A 22,395-nucleotide genomic window follows, 5' to 3' on the forward strand; every position below is an offset into this window, starting at 1 on the left:
TGTTGTTTCTATCTCTCTCTCCTACTCCCTTCCTCTCTGAAATCAATAAAAATATATATTTTTTAAAAATCCTGCCTTATTTTGTTAAAATTTTATGATTACTTAATTAAACATAGATGATTTATGCATCGTTTATATTCTTATGTCCGTATATTCTGATTTAGAACTATCCTGACATTTTTAGAATGAGTTCTGCCTTGATTTGCTTTCTTATTCCCAGTTTTGCTGTACAGTCCACTCATCTTTAGTTTTCCCAACTCATCATCTCACGCTCCAACCTCCACCCGTTGGTGACTTCGGTGACATCCCACACTTAAAAAATCGGGTTGAAAATCTCTGCTTTGGTGGTCCTGGTTCTAATAATGAGTGAAGCTTTCCATGTAAACACCTCAACGTTCTTAGTAACTTGCTCAATTGTGTGTCAGGTACATTATCAAAACCTAAGGTCAGCCTGACCGGCACCGACGCTGCCGAAACTCTTCCCCCTGTGCCTGCCCCACAGCAAGCAGGGGCCGGACTCAGGGACACATGGCAGCATAGCTTTTAAAGCAACAGCATATCAGAACCGGAAAACACAGCTTGCCCCTTTGAAACCAATGTGTTGTTTTCCCTAAATGCGTGTGGCTCTGATTTAACCCATTTCAAGAAACTCAGCTTCCGTTTCGGAGATTTTTGCGCGACAGAACAAAACCACAGAGAAGCCTCCCATGGTGCAGGCCCTCCCTGGCATTTGGAAACAACAGGAAGAGGCATTGCTTGTTTTCCAGTCCCTTTTCTAAGACGCGCATCCCCCCTCTTTGCTTAAATTCTACGCAATCCTGCCACGTTCAGCCCTGAGGACAGCAATTCTGGGCTCACGAATCACCGCTGGGTGAGAAGGGCCTCAGGGGCCTCAGGACGTACCTTTAGGCTGAGAATCCGCTGCAGTAGCAACTGACAAACATTCTCCAGCTGCAAGAACAACCCCCCCCCCCCATTGCCTGTGAACACACCTGTCCTCACTCGCGAGGGAGAGACGCGCGCTTACCTGCCGTGGACCTTGATGTCCGAGATGGCGTAGAAGTAGCGCGCCAAGTGCAGCTCGTCCACGAAAATCTCCCCGACGGCCGGCCTCAGCAGCCGGATCCTCAGGTCCGTGACCGTGAAGAAGTCTCGGAGCTTCTTGGTCGTGTCCAGCTGGCCGTAGAGGGAGGCCATGTTGCGCAGCCAGGGCCCGGCGAAGAAGGCGAACCTGTCTTTGATTTCAAAGTGGATGATTTTGCTGTTGGTCATGTAGCCCGTGGAGTACTCTTCGGTGCAGATGATCTCCAGGACCGTGTGCTGGGACAGGTCCTTCACGGACTTGGGGTCCATGTGGAAGGCGTCCAGGCAGTCCGTGGCGTAGTACTGGTAGGGCTGCCAGGTGCGCCCGTAGTCCAGGGACTTCTCCAGGATCATCTGGTCCGGGCGCCCCGACTCGAAGGTGATGACTATGTTGTCGGTGAGCTCGATGGTTTTGCTCCAGGACAGGGTGATGTTCACCTGGAGAGGCTTGGGGTAGTCCTTCCAGGTGGCCGACTGCCAGAAGGTGGAGGGGTGTCTCCCCTCAAAGTCGAACATCAGCTCCGGGGGGTGCGCCAGCTCGGGGGTGCTCGCGTCGCACTCGTTGTTGCACATGTAGGGGTTGCCCTGGGGAAGAGGAACACAGAGGGGGCGTCACACATGGGCTGGGCACACGGCTTGCCTTGCCATCCTGCTGCTGCTAAGAGGCCAGCAGAGGAAGGAAGGAAGGAAGGAAGGAAGGAAGGAAGGAAGGAAGGAAGGAAGGAAGGAAGGAAGGAAGGAAGGAAGGAAGGAAGGAAGGAAGGGAAGGGAAAAAAGGAAGGAAGGGAGGGAGGGAGGGAGGGAGGGAGGGAGAGAGGGAGGGAGGGAGGAAGGAAGGAAGGAAGGAAGGAAGGAAGGGAGGAAGGAAGGAGGGAAGGAAGGGAAGGAAGGGAGGGAGGGAGGGAGGGAGGGAGGGAGAGAGGGAGGAAGGAAGGAAGGAAGGAAGGAAGGAAGGAAGGGAGGAAGCAAGGAAGGAGAAAAGGAAGAAAGAAAGAAAAGGAGGAAGAAAAGAAGAAAGAAAAAAACCTGCTTGCAGTAATAATTTTTTAAAAATATACTTTCACTAATTTCAGAGAGAAAGGGAGAGGGAGAGAGAGATAGAAACATCCATGATGAGAGAGAATCATGGATCGGCTGCCTCCTGCACGCCCCACACTGGGAATCAAGCTGTAACCTGGGCAGGTGCCCTGACCGGGAATCGAACCGTGACCTCTAACTGTGACCTCCTGGTTCATAGGTTGACACTCAACCACTGAGCCATGCCAGCCGGGCTGCAGTGATCACTTTTATTTGCCCTAATTGGAGTCTCCTATTTGATTGCTTAAAAAAACAGTATGCTAATTTTCTTGCCTGGTTTCTTTCCAAGGGCGTTAGGAAGTGGAAACCGTTTACTTATCCCGTATGTGTTAGACCCATAACGTGGCCCCAGAAGCACCGGAGACACGGAGTCTGCCGGCTCCATACCGGAAAAGCAAGGAAATTCCTCCGAGCCTCAAGGACGTGCCTCCAGAGCCCCGTTCCTCAAACAGTCAGATTCCAGGCACAGCTTTGGGATGAGCAATGAACCGAGATCCCTGCGTCCTGTTTGGGAAACCACACCCCCGTGGGACACTCGGCATCCATTCGCGTGGCCTCCAATCCATCATCCTTAACGGGGTCCCCGCTCCGCAGGGCCTGCGATGAAAGCATTTACTTTGCTGGCCGCAAATCATTAGGATGCGGTCTGCTGCAGGCTCTGGGGCTGGGCCCAGACATCTGCCACCCCATTAGCTGGAGGCCGGGGGATCGCTCAGGAAGGTGGGGGCGGGCCTGTGCTCCGAGGAATCAGACCAGGAAATGCCAGTACTTAACTGGGAGGGTGTGGCAAAGAGCCAGGGGACCACTGCTTTGCGCTCTGTGCCGGCCACCGTCGGCTGTCCATGGACGTGAACCGCTACCATTGTTTTCCGCCTCACGAAGGCTACTTCCTTCACAGTCCCATCAAACAAGAAGCTGACAGCGGGCCCCTCGTTCCACCGCCACAGGTGGTGACACCCTCTATGCTGCCCCAAGGGCTGCTCTCAGCCCTCACCTGGAGCTTCTCAGACAGTCAACCGGCTTCCTGATTTCTGTTTCTCTTGTGTTTAAGAAAGCAAGGGGTGTCACTGGCAGCCAAGCCTGCAGGTATTTCTGGCTGATCCTGACCCAGGAACGCTAAGCAGAGGCGGGAGCAAGAACCCACCCTGGGACATTGCCTGAGGCTTCCTGTTGGAATTGCAATTAGACTTGCTTTACCCCCCTTTTCCCTGAGCTGGGAGCTTGTCACGCCAGACCCGCGGGTGCAATGGCCGGGTCTCCAAGGATGCATTTGCACTTGAGACGCGGATGCTCAGTTTCCGCTGACGCCTGTGAAATGGGAGGTGGGCATTGGAGACCTGCTCAGGTCCCAGAGGCCACCTTCTCCCACCTCGTCAGCGACTCTTCCCCTTGCTCTCCCCCATTAATGCAACCGGATCCCAACGCGGGCAACAGGTGCGGGCCTTGCGTGTAACTGAGACGGGGCCGGAGAAAGAAGAGAAGGCGCGTGATTGGGGGAACAGAGCTGTTTCAGAAATACAGGCAGGGCACCCGCAATAATGGAGATGTTTCTGCACTTCCCTCTCACATTTCCATTCCCCACTCCTGATCCCCGCGTCTGTGGCGCTATTTATAGTGTCCCCTTCGGAACGAGCCAGGAGGGGAGAATACGTTTCTGTTCCAGGTGGAATAAATCACCAAATTTATTATTATTTAAACTCTCTTCAGCATACCGGGGAGCCAAATGCAAAACTCCGCGAACCAGGCGCGGGCTTCTTACGGAGGGCTATAAATACGGCAGAATCTGTCGGGATTTATAAATTCTAAATAGATGGAAATGCACACTTAACTGGAAGGGGTCAGATTTACACAGATCACACCTTCCTTTGAAATGTACTGAAAAAAATAGGGTCCCTTCCGAATCTAGCAGCACGCAGCCATCTGCACCATCATCAGGGTGGATGCCGCCCCTCCTTCTGACACAGGCGGCTCCCCCGGAGGTCCAGGGGATGGGACACAGGATGGCGACTTGACAGGGCACCCTGAGGGAGGCCCACGCAGCATCTCCTTGACCTCAGCAGAGATGCGCAGAGCTTCTCAGAGGGGCAGAGCAGGAGACTCTGCTAGCAAGAACAGGTCAAGGCTGGCAAGCCTGGCTTAGGAAATATCCGTGACCATGTCTGTCTAAATAGCACGCACTCCTATATTCAATCAAAGGCGTCGACGATCATCACCAGTGATTTAGCGCTTCAGGGTCAGACACTTCACCCACATTATCCTGGGTCGTCCTTTTCATCCCCACCTCACACCACAGGAAACGGAGACACAGGGAGTGTTGAGGAAAGTGCCGGAGGTCACAGAGCAAGGTCAGGAAGGTGGCAGAGCCAGGCCCCCTTTCTCCTGCCCCTGCCGGCTTGTTCAACTCCCAAGTCAATGGACTTCCTATGAGGCAACCCAGCCTTGGAGGAGGGTGGCTGGTACAAAAAGAAGGGTCGAAGGTCAAATGAGTTTGGGAAACACGGCCTAACACAGTCTTGCGTTTGAGAGCTCTAATGAGCATGCTCACACATGAAGTTAAACTTTCCTTAGCTTCCTGCGATACCTAGTTTCAGAAGCTTATCAGACCATGGACCCCATTTGTTTTAGTAACCCCCATTTCTATAGCACAGAGCTAGTGCATGGAAGAGCATCCTTGGAGATTCTCTGCTTTGTATGACTTTCAGAGAGGAAGGGAGAGGAAGAGAGAGAGAGAAGCATCAATGGTGAGAGAGAATCATGGATCAGCTGCCTCCTACACACTCCCCACTGGGAATGGAGCCTACAACCCAGGCATGTGCCCTGACTTGGAATTGAACCATGACCTCCTGGTTCATAGGTCCACGCTCAACCACTGACCCACGCCAGCCGGGCTAAACTGCTCTTAAAATGGTAAACATGTGGATGCCAAACAGGCACCGCACAACCCAAAGTTTTAGCCCTTCAATGAAGACTCTCCCGGGTGAAGCACCGAGTCTCTGCTTTTGCCCACAGGGCCATTCCGCTGGGCCTGAGCTGGACGTGGGCTCAGGATAAACGCTCACATTCCCATCCCGTGGTCAGCCATCGAGATGCCGGCCAGCATAAGGAGGAAAGGTCCCTGCCCTGCCCCGATCTGCTGCTTCAGGCACCAAGTAAAACTGAGAAGAGCTTCATGCGTTGGATAAGTGCCTGCTACACTTGATAATTATTGGTTGCCTATGATATCACTATCGTCAAGGCCGTTCCTTGTCTTGGCTCCCAAGACACAGCAGTGAACACATCTGAGTCCCTGCTTTTGGCAGCGCGTCCGTCTTTGTTGCGGGTTGGAGGGAGATGCACCAAGGAAACAAATATATACAGTTTTATAATGTTCTGTGCTGCAGAGAAAGAGGCAGCCTATTGAAGGGAAGAGGGGCAGCGAGGAGGGAGTCTGAGGGCGATTTTATATCGGGAGGTGACGGGAAGTTTCTCCTGGGGAACGTGACATTTGAGCAGATGCAGATCAATTCCCAGTTTACACTGGAGATGATCCGAGGTTGACCAGAAGGACAGTTTCATCCTTCATCTACTTTTCTCACCTTCGTGGTAATTCTAACAGCATAACAATTTATTGAAATTGATGGGTAAACAAATCATTTCACATGAGAATCTAAACCAAACGACTGTAGATACAAAAAAAAAAAAAAAGAAAGAAAGAAAAGAAAGAAATCAATAGAACTGTTCTTGTTTCCTACTCACACTCTTTTTAGGAGATTAATGATGTGCTGGCCATTAACATAATGACTGAGAGACAATGACATTGAGAGAAAATTAGCAGGATTAAATATATATATATTATTCTGGCCCCCTGAGAAGAAAGCTCCCATTTTAGGTGAGAGAGAAAGAAAAGAAGGCCAAAGAAGCTGAAAATGTTACCATTCTATAGAAAAAGAGAGCTGGGGAGAGACTTTTTATGCTAAAATATTTAGTGTCAATATTTCACAAGGTTGTGATCTGTAATGCTGTTGTTACAGAGAATTATCAATATGAAAACAATTGCTGTTAAAGGGATTAGATTAATTGCATTTTCAAGTACTTCAACCCCACCCTAATCCTCTCTAATACCACCAACAAAGAAATTTCTATATGAAAAATAACTTCCCCCTACTTGTGAAAACAAAGAACTTCTTGCTGCTAAATCCAACAGATTCAGGCATTAGCAAGTATCAGTAATTATTTTGTAGCCAGCAGGCATCCTAAAATAGATCTTCAGTCCCACTAGCAACAGATCCTTAACTGTCTATGGACAAGAGAAAATATTTTATGACTGTGCTGATAATACCGACACCCTTAAGAGAGGCCTACATCGTCAAACAGACTCGGCTGCTAAATATTTTTATAACAATGAAAAGAGGAGGAAGGTTGTGATGCTTAATTTCATTTTAAAAATAACACTAATATTTTACCTCTGGGAGCCCTGAAGTTCGTTTTTAATTAGCACTTTGCCGCCCAAGCGGAATGTGTTGTTATTCTTCCCTAATGTGCTTTCAGAACTTCGAGGGATAAGTACAATTCGAGACGCACTTTTATTGTTTCTGCAGATGGGAGGGCCTGCCTTCTGACAAGAGACACTTTGAAAACTACCACCGTTCACCTAATCTCCGCTAGACCTTTGGCGTTAAAAAAGGAAGACAGGAAGAAAATCCTCAATAAGCAGTATTCAGGCAGTGCCTGTGGTTCCTGCTATTTTGAACTTGCCCTTCCTATCTTTACTCATTGGCAAGCTACCGGGAAAAACAGTTGGAGATGTAGGGAATTCTCCCGGGGGTTCTGCGACTGCACTGTGAGTCAGGTGCCAAGCAGGCACGCGTGTACATACAAGTGTCTGTGCGAAGCGCCCGGGGTCACACTGACTCTGATTGTGAAGAACAGTGAGACAGAGCTAGCTCACACCCATGTGTGTCTGGCTGGTCCTTGCCTGTTTGGTTGGGAAGAGGCATGCTGGGATAGCACCCCCCTGCTCTCACTGTGGCCCAGGAGAGCTGTGTCAGTGTTACCCGACGGGGGCTGGCCCAGCCCGGAGTGCATCTGCCTCAGGCTGGCCTGTAGAGGGTGGGTTTTTGACTTGGTGCAGGAAAGATGTCACAGGATGAGTCCAGGTGATGTTGAGAGCACTTTCATTAAAGCTGGGACAGGGACACAAAAGAAGGACTTAAGGTAGACGAAGCTACTGGACAGAGCCTAGGCAGGACGCTTTGGTGCCCTAGAAACGGTGTGGGACCCAGCTGGTGTAGCTCAGTGGTTAGACATCGACCTAGGAACTAGGAGGTCACGGTTGGATTCCTGGTCAGGGCACATGCTCGGGTTGCAGGCTCGATCCCCAGTGTAGGGCATGCTGGAAGCAGCCGATCAGTGATTCTCTCTCATCATTGATGTTTCTCTTTCTCTCTCCCTATCCCTTCCTCTCTGAAATAAGTATAAACATATAAACACACACACACACACACCACACACACAAACACTCACACAACATAATCTACATATCACGGGACTGTCCCAGCTTTAGATATTCTAAGCCTGCTGTGACAGAAGTACTTATGTATTTGTCAGAGCGCAAATCCCCAATTTCAGTTTGGGAATTATGGCCGCCCCGATAACCGTGAGGAGAGGGAGTTCTGTGTTTGAACTCCGGCTGCTCCGTCTTCTAATGAGACCCCGGCGCATCCCCAAGGCTCCTGCCCGGCGAAGCCACGCTCGCTGCGAGGCCGAGGGAAGCCGCTGCTTGGTTCCGTCCTGCCCGACGGTACGACCACCACGCGGGCCTTTTCCTCGGGAATAAAGAGCCAGCAGAGCCTTTCTGCAGCCGGAATGCTGGGAGCCAGGTCGCAGGTGATGGCCATCACAGACACCCGTGCAGATCCCCCGGGGGACCGCGGCGAGGACTTCCAAACCCAGGCAGCCTCAGAGGTCAAGACAGGCCAAGTTTCTAGAAGGAGCCAAATCCATTCTCCAGCCACAGGCCACAGAAATGGCTCCCATAGAACGGCCTGAGTCATTCCTCTGTGTAACAGAAGAAAAGAGTAAATATGAATGGAATCTGGGGGTTTGAAAGTGAATGTTGACAGAAAAGCACCGGAGTAAGATGACATTATTTACAATCGGTAGGAAAATGGCTTTTTAAAACCCGTGGTCTTAAAAAAAAATAGCACTTAGGAATCTTTGGTACAAGCTGTGGACTTAGACCAGGGGTGGGCAAACTTTTTCACTCGAGGGCCACAATGGGTTCTTAAACTGGACCGGAGGGCCGGAACAAAAGCATGGATGGAGTGTTTGTGTGAACTAATATAAATTCAAAGTAAACATCATTACATAAAAGGGTACGGTCTTTTTTTTCAATAGTTTTATTCATTTCAAACGGGCCGGATCCACGGGCCGTAGTTTGCCCCACGGCTGACTTAGAGTCTCAAAAGAGATCAGGAAACAAACCCTTGAGTGTTAACGCGCAGCGGAAGCGAGCTGGCTGCGGTTTAGGTTACAGTGACTTGAGGGGAGTGGCCCTATCAGGAGGGTGGGAGGTGGGGGTCCCGAGAGAGATCGCCCCTCAGTGTGGGTGGGTGGGAGCATCCTGAATCTGCAAGTTCTCACTCGAGTCTCAGAAAATGCTGCCTTTTTCTGGGGAATCCCTGCCCTATCACTTAGCTATTACATCACTTTGGACAAGCTGCTTTTTTTTGAGCCATGGTTTTGTCCTTTAAATTCAATGTAATAATATGTACTGCATGACATTAACATGAGATAAAATTACATAATACATGGTAAGAGTTTAGCATCTCCTAGGCATGCAGTAAGTGCTCAACAATTAGTAGCTGCATTCAACACGGGCCACCTGCATTCCTTGACTTTGAGAATGACAGCGAGTGTTTCCACTTTCCAAGCAGGAACCCTGGGCATCATCGGACATTCCTTCTTTTTCCTCAATCTGTTCACCAACCAAGTTCCCTAGATGCAACCCGTCACCACAGCTCCATTCGCACTGCCTACGCTTTCTTTAGTTTTCAAAATATTTACAATATGAAGAATGCTTTCTCCAGCATTACTGTAATAGCCTCTTCAGTGGTCTCTCTCCATATAATATCGTCCTCTGATAGCCTGTTTCCTAAGAGCTGCTACAGCGGTCTTTCTAAAATCCAAATCTGTCTGTATCATGCCCCCACTTACAGCTCTTTAACGGATTTCTCATTACCTTCAAGGGTACAATTCAAATTCCTTAGCATAGCTTGTAAGATCCTTCAAGATCTAGCCTCTGTATTTTTTATTTTTTACTAACTCATGTTCATACCTAATAATTTAGTCATACATATATATGTATATATATGTACACACACACACACATATATATACATTCACATATATATGAATATATAAATACATGCACATATACACCATACAGTGCCATATAGATTATCAGGCAACTCAGCACATTAAGTTCCAATTGTTTATTTTTATGTCTCTATCACTAGAATTCTGTGAGGAGAGAGAGAATTGGCACATAATAAGTGCAACAAAAATTTATGGATTTAAAGAAAGTAAGGAAAGTAGAAAGACAGGAAAGCAGGGAGGAAATAGGATAAATAGGATCAATTAAGGAGAGCTGAAAGTATGGGAGGGGTTTGCCCACAGGTCTGTGATTGGGGATCAAGTAGATAATCAAGCTTCGAGAACTACCCAGTCCCCTACGTTGTAGATGGAATTTGTATGATGGCATACACGGTATAACACAAATGAGAACCAAACAAAACCTGAAACTCCAAGTCCAAGTGCAGAGCGCAGTGTGAGCGACTGACAGGGTTCCTGGAACCTGTGGGGAGGTTGGAGGGCAAACACAAATGGCGTGAGTTGCGATGGCATCCCAGTCCCTTCCTGGGGTCATTTTATCTTCGCTTTTCTCTCCACCCTTCACGGCAGTATTTCTCCTGGTGGCTTTAGAGCTGGAGATCTCTTTGCCTCACCCCATCTTGCCTTGTTTATCCAACCCACAGCATCTTTCTGAGTTGACAGGAGTAGTTGAACACCAAGAGTTTGACTTGTTCTTGGGTGATTATGGAGAACTGAATAAAATCGAGAGAAGCAGTGAGTCAGCTGGTTGCAATTTTACAATGCCCCGGCATGGACGTGCCTCCGCGGAGCAAATCTCTGACAGATGTAGGATGTGATCCATGGAAATGGGTGGACGACAAAGGCCAACAGGCAATCGAGGTCCTTGATGTGTTTGCTTTGGGCAGAAGTGCAGGAATGGGGGTAAGCACTCCCACACATAAGAATAAAGTCGAGGAAGAGGAGGAGGAGGAGGAGGAAGAAGAGGAAGATGGCGGAGGAGGAGGAGGAGGAGGAGGAGGAGGAGGAGGAGGAGGAGGAGGAGGAGGAGCACCAGCAGCAGCAGCTATACAAGTACTGAATGGATAGAAAACATAACCTGACGCGCTGGTGAAAACAAAGCCAAGATGAGAAGCAGAGTGATGAGGAGTTTTGGAAGAATTGTCTGAGTCTTAACGCTTTTCGTGGTTGAAAAAGCCAAAGGCAGATCAGCCAGAAGGACTAAAAATTCTTCAAAAATTACATTTAGAAGAATGTGAAATGGATGGCCAAAAACCCAACTACAAGGATGCATATGATACATATCTCCAGAAAGGTATTAGAAATTCCTCAATTCCATTATTCTCGAGCTATTCCAGAACTTAGGGTAGAGGATGTAGCGACTCTTTCTGGAGTGACCTCTTTGGGCCAACACGTGGAGAGCGAGAGGGCCAGCTCCCCTAGAAGAAGGGAGAGTCCACAGATTTGGTCCCAAAGTGAAAAATACCATTTAGTTAGAGCTGGTTATACTGTGGCTTACAATCCACATTTGAGTTCATGTATAGGGCATAGAGAAATCTATATATTTGAATGTGTATATAAGAAGAGAAATAAACATTTAATCTGACCTCCAAGAAAATGAAAAGGCAATTCATATCCTAAAGAATAACAAACAAACAAACAAACATATTTTTAAAAAATACCAGAAGGAGAAGAAAAAGTACAAGATCAATAATGCCAGGTACTTGAGAGAAGATAAGAAGTAAGAAAAATCTTTGTGATTTGTCTTGAAAGTGGTTGTCAATGAGCTTGGAAATACTCTGTATAACAGTGTTGAGGCAGAAGCCATTGTACTAGAGAATGGTGGAATAATTAAAAAAGGGGGTGGCTCGGTGGGTAGCGCTTCTTTTGAGCATTGTAAAAAAGAACTATCAAACAAAAATGAAACAAATATCAAGCAGGGATTCCAAACACACATCGAGAAGTCAGAGAATAAAAGAGGAAATGGGTAGTAGTTTCATGGGGAAGAGGATAAAGCAGTGAGCTTTTAAGACTGATCCGTCTTTGACGACAGAATGCAAAACAATGTAGTGGGAAAAGAAACATTACACCTACTCATGAAAGCAGGGTGAAGGGTGGGAAAGAGCTGCTAGTATCTACTTCATAATTCTGGAAACAAAACATGGATTCCCAATGCAAAAAGCTCTCCTTTTTATTGACTAAGTCTTTCCAGTTAGTCACCAGGATGCTCGAAGACTAAAATTATTGGAGAAATGTCTCCTTGCGTCCCTCACCTTCTAATTGCATTAATCTGCTGTGGTTAATGCTCACGCACAGCAACCAATATGAGGATTGATTTGAGGCAATTTCAGATCTTCCTCGATATTAGTTCAGGCCCGAATCCGCGGAAAATCTATTTGTCCTGAATGGATTGCGCTAGTCTACTCAAGTGATTTCAGAACGGGGAAGTCAGAAGAGATTGGATTTTAAATATTAGATTATTTTATATTGGACTTGGGATCTAATATTAGATATTAAAGTGTAAAATCACATTGTCCTTATTGCGAGCCTTCTCTCCCCTGCTGCAGGATCAGTATTGTTTTACAGGGCAGCCTGTGAGGGCTCGGGAGCCTCCGGGTGAGGAAAGATGTGTACAGAGCTCATGGAAGGGTGGGTGGGCAGCCCACGCTCTCAGATGAATGTCGCCAACTTTAAGTGCAGTCATTTATTAGCATAGGACGGCCAGATCATATCTGACGGTTGCAACAAGAAATGCCACGCACAAGGGAACAAATACCAAGCCAACCGAAAGAAGTGATGAACCTGTTTTGAGTTATTTGTGCTGCTGCCCTTCAGAGGAACGTTCTGTCGGCCGTGGCACGGCCTGGTATGTGACACCATAGGAAAGGCAGTGAAGAAACACAAATGGAGACCATAACTCTGAGCATCGAAACTTACAAGAGCAAAGCAGGTTGACACTGCTTTCCGGCGGCACTATTTTGCCATATGCTAAGAATAATCAGTATTGAGGCACGCTTTAAAAAAATATTAAGACCAGAAACAAAACGTGCAATTTTGAACCCTCATAGGAAACAAGTATTTGATTTTTATTGGACGACGAAAAGGCCCAAGTTCTTCAAAAAAATAACTAGTAAGTTTGTTTAAAACAACAACAATAATCAAAGTGAATATTTACTGTGGATCTACTACATGCTAGGACTGAGTACTCTATTCCAAAACAAAGAAACCAGCAAACCAAACCTATGGGGAGTGTCCTGCTATTATTCCAATTTTGCATCTGAGGAGACCGGGACTTACGTGACCTGGCAGAATATGGAAAGAACCAAATCTAAGTTGTTTTGTTTTGTTTTTAATGGTGAGGTAACACAGGTAGAAACAGACGCTCCAGTATTTGCTTCAGCTCCCTGACTGGGCGATGTTGTACCCTCCAGTCAACGGTGTTCATCTCAGCGCTTCCCAGTCTCTTCTCTGAGACACCAGTTCAATGTCATTGTAATAAGAACAAGACAGAGTATAATTGTCAAGTAAGTCTGGGAAATGCTGGGCTAATTTGACAGGTCTCCTTGATGTGTGACTTCTCATTTTTATTTTTATTTTTGGTGCTGAAACCCAGGATTGAATGAGGGACCTGACTTATCATTAAATATATATATATATATATATATATATATATATATATATATATATATATATATATATATATATATATTTATTTTAAAGCAAAAGGGAGAGGGAGAGAGAGAGATAGATACATCAATGATGAGAGAGAATCACTGACGGGCTGCCTCCTGCATGCCCCCTACTGGGGATCAAGCCCACAACCTGGGCACGTGCCTTGACTGGAATTCTAACCAGTGACCTCTTGGTTCATGGGCCAATGGCTCAACCAACGGAGCCACACCTGCCAGGCAAGACCACCTGTTCTAATAACCTCCTATGCCTAGGACCCCATCCCCATTGGTACTCCATTGGTGATAAGCAGGTGACGGTCGACCTGCCTGGCACTTGACAATTCTAAGAAAAACATTTTAAATTCGCACGACACAGAGAATATACTTATCAGGGAGTCGAAGCAAATAAATTGATCAGTTAGGGCTTGTTCAGGAATATTGAGGGGCTGCCCACATTCAGTCAAGTCATGGAACCCCAGCCAGGCTGGTGTAGGCGACACCCCGTCACCGCTGCCACCCATCAGTCAGCAACTGTCACACCCCACTGACGGGAATACGCACCCTGACCTCAGCGGTGCTCTAATGCCAGGGACAAAGTGCAACTTAGGATCGACTGAAAATGACCGCAACACGTGCCAGGGCCTAGAAGGCCCTTTTCTTCATTTCTTGTCAATGATTTTATTGGTGAATAACTTGGGCAAAATGGGTTCTTGGGCGACATATTTGCCACTATTTGTACACCTGAGGATGTCTCCTTATATGAATGGAACAATTTCCTTCGAGAAATACTAGAATTGCTCCATGGGCTTCAGGTCTATGAAAAGGCCCTTGTAGACTAGGATGAACGGTAACTTTAACTCCTGCTGAAGGAACCTAACGTTTCTTCTCTGCAACTTAAGAAATTCATCATCACCATCTTCTATAATTTAAGAATTTTAACAAGAAAGACTTTGTGTCATTCCCCTGATTATCCAGTACCTGGGCCATGATAAACTCCTTTAACTGCTATTTCGGGGTCCCTTTTCTCCCTAGAATTCTAAACTATAGGTTATTATATCTTCAATGATGCATTTTGATCCATTGCTTGAGTCTATAGGTTTTATCTCCATCACTGACCTCCCTGCCCATTACATTCTGGGCTCATTTTTTAAACCCGTGATTTCATTTTCGAAGTATTCTGGGTTTGGCTGATTTGATTACCCGCAATGTCAGGTCTGCTTTTTACTACTTTCAAATAAGATTTTTATTTCAGTTATTGTCATTTTCATTATGTAGCACGCTCTCCTTACCCAGGCCTGCTTTGGCTCAATAGAGACAATGTCCTCTTTTATTTCATTAGGAATAAAAAGTGGGTAATTTCAAAAACCATAGCCTCTATTTCATGGAATAGATCAGATTTATTCCTGAACCCTGAGGACTCGACTCTGTCTGTGGGGCCGACTGGATGACCAGCGTGTGGCTGTTTTCAACCTTGAAGGTAAGGTTTTGCTTGGGTGTCTTCAGCGACAGTCACTCTTATGGGAAGTGATGACTATGGTCCCGCCACCTTCACCCTCAACCAGTAGAGCTCATGTTCCAGAGCACAGAGACATCCCCCTGGCAGCTGAGGAAGAATGCAGATTCCAGGGCTCCACCCCCAGTGACCTCAATGCAGCACAGCTCGAGGGGCATGCCAGGCACTGATATTTAAATGTTTAGTATGGGGTTTGCAACTGTACAATCACACAGAAGAACAATACAGTGAGCCACTCTGTACCGGTCACCCAGCTTCCGACAACTGTCATACGCTACTTGGCTCTCGGGGCACTGTGACGTGAAAACAAATGAGAGCAACTTCCTACTGTCATGCAGCTCATGGTCCCTGGGAGACGGCTGGCTCCCGTGTCTGAATAAAGGGTGATACCACGCACCAGGGCGATTAGGTGAAGCAGCAGCTGCATGGACACTCGATGAGCTTTCGCTTGGAGTGTTGCTACAGGTTTCCAGGGTGAAACTTAGTTAGCAACTGGCTGTGTGAACCTGGTGATCACCAGTGGCCAGCAGTCAGACCCATGGGAGGTTAAATCAAGTGAAAAGATCAACAGGTTGAAAAGGGAGCCTGGGTGATACCACCCTGAGGGTAAATAGAGTCAGGTGCGAACAGAAAGGAGCACAGGTGGGTGAGCCAAAGGTGTCAGAGGAAAAGAAGGAGAGTGGGTTGAGAGAATGTGAAAGTGGGACAAAGATGGCAAGAACGTGAAGGAAAGAGGGAAAATGTCTTCTGATTCAGGAGTCCACTTTGGGAAGCTACATCAAATACTGTATCTTTATATTTAGTCCTAGAGGCCCAATGCACGAAATTCGTGCAAGAGGCTCGGCACCTGCCACTGCGGCAGCTGCCTCTGCCTTGGCCTCCGTCCACCACAGCTTCATCCGGAAGGTTGTTTGGAAGGACATCCGGTCTAATTAGCATATTACACTTTTATTATTATAGATTTGTTGAACAATTTTGAATCTCTCTTCTGTCTTCTCTTATAATAGTGTCCTTCATACACTTTATTGTGTATATATACTTTATATACAGTCACAATAACAGATACGATTTATTCAGCGCCTACGATGGCTCTGGTTCTTCATAAACATATCATTAATTTACAAGCAAACCTGTAAAATCCTTATTATCGTCTCCATTTTAAAGATGAAGAAACACGGTGTTCCCATAACTGATTCAAAGAAGAGGGGAGTGGAGCTAAGTTGGGCAGATGTCAAGGTCTGACTCTATACTTACAGCACAAACCCATCACTCCCTTCAGGTTTCAACCATCTAAGCTCAATGCCTTCAGATGCATCTCTTCATGAAGACACCGGGAAGCCAATAATTAACAGCAAGGATATGTGCTATTTCCAAACCCATGGGAGAAACTGGATTATTTAATTCTCTGGAGAAGCAGAAGCAGGCGGATCAGCAAAGTGAAGAGGGAGAGATCTGCAACGAATAAACCAAAAGAATGGACCGAAGCTTTAGGTAATGAGGCTTAAAATAATCACCTCTAACGGGGACCAGAAGCAAAGAAAGGAGGGTGAGTGAGGCCGCCAGGAGAATCAAAGGGACAGAAGTTGCTCCACTGGGCTCCATTTTCAAAAGGCAAGAGCACAATGATTCCTCCTGCACATCGCATCCAACCCTCACGTAATTACACAGCCCCTCTCTGACACTGAAAACCGAACACGCTGTAAAATCCACGGGATGCCTTTAATTAAACGTTATTCTCAAAAGCAAACAGGAATGGATTTTGCAAAAGGGCAAGTGAAAATCAGGCGTCTGCGCGCTGCAGAGATGTCCCTTATGGGGTGCACGTTGGTGGATGGGATGTTGGATGAAAACACTCCCATCGGGTCAGCTCACTGTATGCGCTGCAACACTCTGAACTTGAGATGAACTCAGACCCACAGCACATGATGTTCTGAGGAAATGCCACACACTCGTGGATAAATAAATGATGCCAACGAAAGCGTGGGGGAAATGCTGAGGTATTCCCAACGGACACTGAAGAGCTGTCAATGCACGAATCTCTATCACTCCACTGGGAAAGCAAAATGACCCCACCCTCCTAGCCATGGATTCCATGAAACTGATGACTTTTTCAGATCACCTGCTCCATCTGATCTTCATCACTCTACTGTCTAGCGTAAGTGTGACTACTGACAGCCGAGGTGTGACTACTGACAGCCGCGGTGTGACTACTGACTCACCAATAACCAGACAGATCTTTGGGTTATCTGGGTTCTTTTTTTCAATGTTTCGATTACAGTGGACATACAATATTATATAGTTTCAAGTGTATAATATAGTGATTAGACATTTATATAACTTAAGAAGTGATCACCCAGGCAAGTCTAGCAACCATCTGGCACCATACATAGATATTAAAAAATTCTTCTTTAAAAAATATGTATTTTTTAATTGATTTCAATGCCTACGATGTGAATCCGGTGGTCATCAGTGGATGGGAAAACGAGAGAGAGATAGAAACACAATGATGAGAGAGAATCATTGATTGGCTGCCTCCTGCACACCCCTTTTTGGGGATTGAGCCCACAACTTGGACATGTGCCCTGACTGGGAATAGAACTGTGACCTTCTGGTTCATAGGCTGATGCTCAATGACCGAGCCACGCCGCAGGCCAACAATATTCTTAATTATACTCCCTATGCTGTATTTTCCATCCCCGTGACCATTTCCATAACTGGCAATTTGTATATCTTGACCCCTTCTCCTTTTTCACCCATTCTCCCAGCACCCCTCCCATATGGCAACCGACACTTTGTTCTCTGTGCTTATGAGTCCGTTTCTGTTTTGTTTGTTCATTTCTTTTGTTTTTTTTTTTTTAGATTTTCCAAGGAAATGAAATCATACAGTATTTGTCTTTCTCTGTCTGACTTATGTCACTGAGCATAAAACCCCCTTGGTCTACCCAGGTTGTTGCAAAAGGCAAGATTTCATTCTTTTTTCTATGGCTGAAGGGGTTTTCTATCTGATAGTGTGGGGAGGTGGTGGAGTGGAGAGAAGGGAGGAGATAATTCACTCCTTCCCAGTCATGCTCGGAGCTGGCCCAGCTTTGGTTAGACATATGGCAACCCATGGGCATGCGGCCTGCAGGCACACAGAACAGCTAGCTCCGACGTCCCTGGGGATGCAGGCTGGAATTCTGGCCTCATGAATGCCCAGCTCTCGCCCAACGGTCCTCAGATGTTACTGTGAGTCAGAATCACAGGTGAAGTCATTATTAAACATTCAAGCGCTTGGACCACCTCAGCGCTACCACGTTCAGCCTCTGGAGGTGGAGCCCTGGCACCTCTGGTCTCCTCCGGCTCCACAGAGGATTCAGCTGGACCTCACAAATGAGGCGTCACCGGTCCGGCCAGGGGGCCACACCGCATGGGCCAGGATGCTGCCTACTCCCTGCGCAACAGATGGTGCTGGCGGACGCCGGCTCTGGCCTGGTGGCCAAGGTGCTGGCTGGCACTGCTGCCTGTCGGATTTACTCTTTGCAGAATCCCTTGTCTGCTTCCTACCAGGTGGAATCAAAAGGAAACGAACAAAGAAACAAAGCCAATATCCTGTAAACATTACAAAAGTGGAAATGTCTGAAAAATACATATAAGAAAAAAATCATGTATCATTCCAAGATCACCACTGTTAAGGCGGCAGGGAATTGTTTGCACTGCATATCCAGATAGTTACAACTACCCTTTTATGGAATTGTGTGCCCCGTTAAAAATCATCATAGTTTTCGTTGAGTGGCATGTGCCTTGTGCAAAGTGCTTTATATTCATTATTTCATGGAGTCCTCACAGCATCCCTTTAAGGAATTCACAACTATGCCCCCACTGTTTCATAGATTTAAAAATTGAAGCTTATGTCCTAGTCAGTTTGACTCAGTAGATAGAGCGTCCTAGGTCAATTCCAGTCAAGGGCACATACCTCGGTTGGGTTGCAGGCTCCTCCTTGGCCCAAGCCCTGGTTGGGGTGTGTGCAAGAGGCAACCAATCGATTGTGTTTCTCTCACATCGATGCTTCTCTCTGTCTTTCCCTCTCTCCTCCACTGTCTCTAAACATCAATGGAAAAACATCATCAGGTGAGGATTAAAACAAAAAAAAAATGAAAGCTTAGAGAAGTCATGGTAGAGAGTGGCAAAGCACTGGCAAAACAGTCTCCTTTCTCACTTCACTATTTGATATGCATACTTCCAAGATATTGGGAACATTTTATAAATACCATCGCTAATGGCCCCCTACTCTTCTCTTCTTGGACGCTACCGGCTGCCCCTGACCTCACCCATGCAGGAATTCATGCACCGGGCCACTAGTCGATTATAAATTGCTATAATGTTGCACTCACTATCTTCATGAATTTCATTTTCTTTCTGTTTCCAATTATTTCCTTAGGATAAATTCGTAGAAAGTGAGTCAATATGTCAAAGAGTATAGATATTAAAAAAATATAACTCTTGATGCACATCGCCAAGTTGCTTTAACAAAAGACCATAAAAATTTCTGCACACATTTTTCATCTGCTCTGGCCAAAATGCTTATAAAGTCATTTCTCATTTTCCCTAACTATCTATAAATCCTAGGTGACCATCTTGGTACATTTATCTTTCCCTAAGTTCCTGGTTATTTAAGCTCAGTTTCTAAAGATGGAGTGGCTGGATCAATGGGCATCCACGTTTTAGAGCTGTAACACCCATGGTGCTTCTGAATTGTCTGCCAGAGGATCACAATTATATTCCCAGCAGGAAATGTGGGTGACCACTTCTTCACACCCGTGTCAACACCAAACATTTTGTTTCTTTCTGAACATTTTAATCCTCACCTGAGGATATTCCCCATCGATTTCAGAGAGAGAAAGAGAAGACAGACAGACACAGAAAGAGAAACATAATGTGAGGGAGAAACATCGTTCAGTTGCTTCCATATGCGCCCCGACTGGGAATTGAACCCTCAACCTTTTGGTGTATAGGATGACACTCCAACCAATCGATGCCACCTGGTCAGGGCTCTGTCTAAATTTTTAAGAACTAATGAAGTAGAAATGCTTTTCGCACATTTATTGACTTATTGTTCTTTCTTTCTTGCAAGCTTTTAAAAATTTGTGTCCTTTGTTTTTACTTAAAAAAAACTCTTCGGCCCTAACCTGTTTGGCTCAGTGGATAGAGTGTTGGCCTGCGAACTCAGGGGTCCCAGGTTCGATTCCGGTCAAGGGCATGTACCTTGGTAATGGGCAGCTGATTGATGTTTCTCTCTCATCGATGTTTCTAACTCTCTATCCCACTCCCTTCCTCTGTGTAAAAAATCAATAAAATATATTAAAAAAAACTCTTTGGGTTGCAAGTCTCCTTTTATTATTTATTTGAAAGAGTTATTTATATTAAGACTATTAGCTCTGTAGAATACATTGCAAAGTACCCTCGGTTTGTCAATTGCATATTTCTTACAAATGTTTTTGATGGAGTAGAGTTTAAATTTTAATATGATCACATATGTCAGTATAGTCCTTTATGGTATAGAGAAATGTGTTTTCACACCACTAAATGTAAATATTCACATCTAATTTCCTTCTTATGGCATTATTTAATCTTTAAATCATTTGAAACATTTTGCTGTGGGGTATAATAAAAAACCTTAATATATTTCAAGTAGTGAATAAATTTAATCCACAGCATTTCTTGAAAAATTAATTTTCCCCTTATGTGAAATGCTACCTTTACATTTATGAAAAAGACTCATACACATATAGACACAGACACATAAACATTGTGTATATATGTATGTTTATATGTATGCACACACACAACATATAGATACATATATATACACATACATATATCCATACACATATATATATACATACATACAGATGTATGTATTTGTATGAAATACTTTGAAATATTTCTGCAGGTATAACCAAGATGTGAAATATTGTAATTCATTGATTTATTTGTATCTGTCATTCATTTATTCAATGCATATTCATAAGTAGGTTCTACATACAAGCATAATTAGATGATTTATACTCAATCTTATTATTATACCAGAGGCCTGGTGCATGAAATCATGCACGGGTGGGGTCCAGCTGGCAGGCCCCGATTGGGGTGGGAGAGGCCAACTGAAGGTGGGGCCAGCTGGGGGGAGGGGCTGAGGGCTGTTGGCCGGCCGGCCCCACCCCCTGGTTGAACTCCAAGTTGAACTCCTGGTTAAGGGGACCATTTGCATATTAGCCTTTTATTATATAGGATTGACGGGGAAGAGGTCTCACTATTGAATAAGAAGTTCTTTCCTCTAAACTTTATGGCACAAATGGTCCCTTTTGGTCATTAAGCACTTCATCATCTCAAGTACCGTAGCATGTTTTTATATAATTTTAGACAGTTTTTGTTTGGATCCATATGAAGAAGATAAGCTATTTGTGGATAAGGACTGTCTGTCTTCTAAGTACCCCTCCCAATGCTTGGAAAATGTAAGCTTATATGCACAATACACATTTGAGATACATTTATTCTCTTTATTAAAAGTTAAGTGTAATTCATTTACACTAATTTTGTAAATGAAGCAGACTCAGGAATATCAAATCATTTATCCAAGATCACACAACCAATCAATGACTCGGGTCTCTTAGCTTTCATGCCAGGGAACTTTCTATCCACATACCTTTTATTTTTTCTAGCATTTAAAAAAATACATTTCTATTGATTTCAGAGAGGAAGGAAGATGGAGAGAGAGATAGAAACATCAAGGATGACAGAGGATCATTGATTGGCTGCCTCCTGTGTGCCCTGCACTGGGGATTGAGCCCACAACCTGGGCATGTGCCCCAACTGGGAATCAAATTGTGACCTCCTGGTTCATGGTTTGATGCTCAATGACTGAGCAACACTGGCCTAGCTTATTCTAGCATTTTGATGGCTCTTCTAGCTGGGCTGCTCTGGAAAAATCTTGGCACGAAGGCAGGGTGGGGAGGCTCTCAAGCCATGACTAAGTGTGTTATCAAATCATAAGGAAACTCGTATGGATTGTGAAATTCTATAGTTTAATATGTGTATAAATAAACATTATGTGTCTGGTTGACTAAGTTATTAGTGGTATAGGAATTAAATACATATACTGGAAAATTAAATACACATGGCAAAGAGATAATTGTTGAAGTAAAGAGAGAAATGTTAAAGATGGTTCTATCATATGTTGAGGTCAACACTTTTTCAGTGGAAACATATTTGAAATTATAATTATGCTTAGCAAAAAAATATAATTTATATGAAAATATTCCTTGCTTTACTCCCCAAATCAATGGATAAAAATCAATTAATATAAAAAAAATAAATCTATCTCTGGTAGATTAGATTCTAATATATGTACTGGGGAATCTATGAACAAAAATCTGCAATAAATATTCAACAAAATTTTTTTCTGAATGCTCCTTCAATGCCAAACTGTATGCAGTATCTATGATAACAAAAGTGTAATATGTTAATGAGACTGGACAGCCGAACGACCTTCCAGATGTCCTTCCAGATGAAGCCGCCGCGGCAGTGGCTGAAGCAGAGGTGGTTAGGGGCAATCAGGCAGGCAGGTGAGCAGTTAGGGGTGATCAGGCAGGCAGGTGAGTGGTTAGGGGAGCCGCGGGCAAACTACGGCCCGTGGGCCGGATCCGGCCCATTTGAAATGAATAAAAC

The 22,395-nt window shown here is 45.3% G+C and overlaps 1 protein-coding gene across 3 annotated transcripts in view; it reads right to left on the bottom strand.

The window, feature by feature from the left end:
• Nucleotides 1-22,395, bottom strand: part of NTNG1 (netrin G1) — a 225,747-nt gene that overhangs the window by 113,505 nt on the left and 89,847 nt on the right. For all 3 annotated transcript variants that reach the window (XM_059673414.1, XM_059673411.1, XM_059673413.1), the window contains exon 3: nt 1,028-1,668. In XM_059673414.1, the coding sequence (XP_059529397.1) occupies nt 1,028-1,668 (641 nt within the window). The remainder of the gene's footprint in view (nt 1-1,027; nt 1,669-22,395) is intronic.

Source organism: Myotis daubentonii, chromosome 18, assembly GCF_963259705.1.
Source record: "Myotis daubentonii chromosome 18, mMyoDau2.1, whole genome shotgun sequence".
Taxonomy (NCBI): domain Eukaryota; kingdom Metazoa; phylum Chordata; class Mammalia; order Chiroptera; family Vespertilionidae; genus Myotis; species Myotis daubentonii.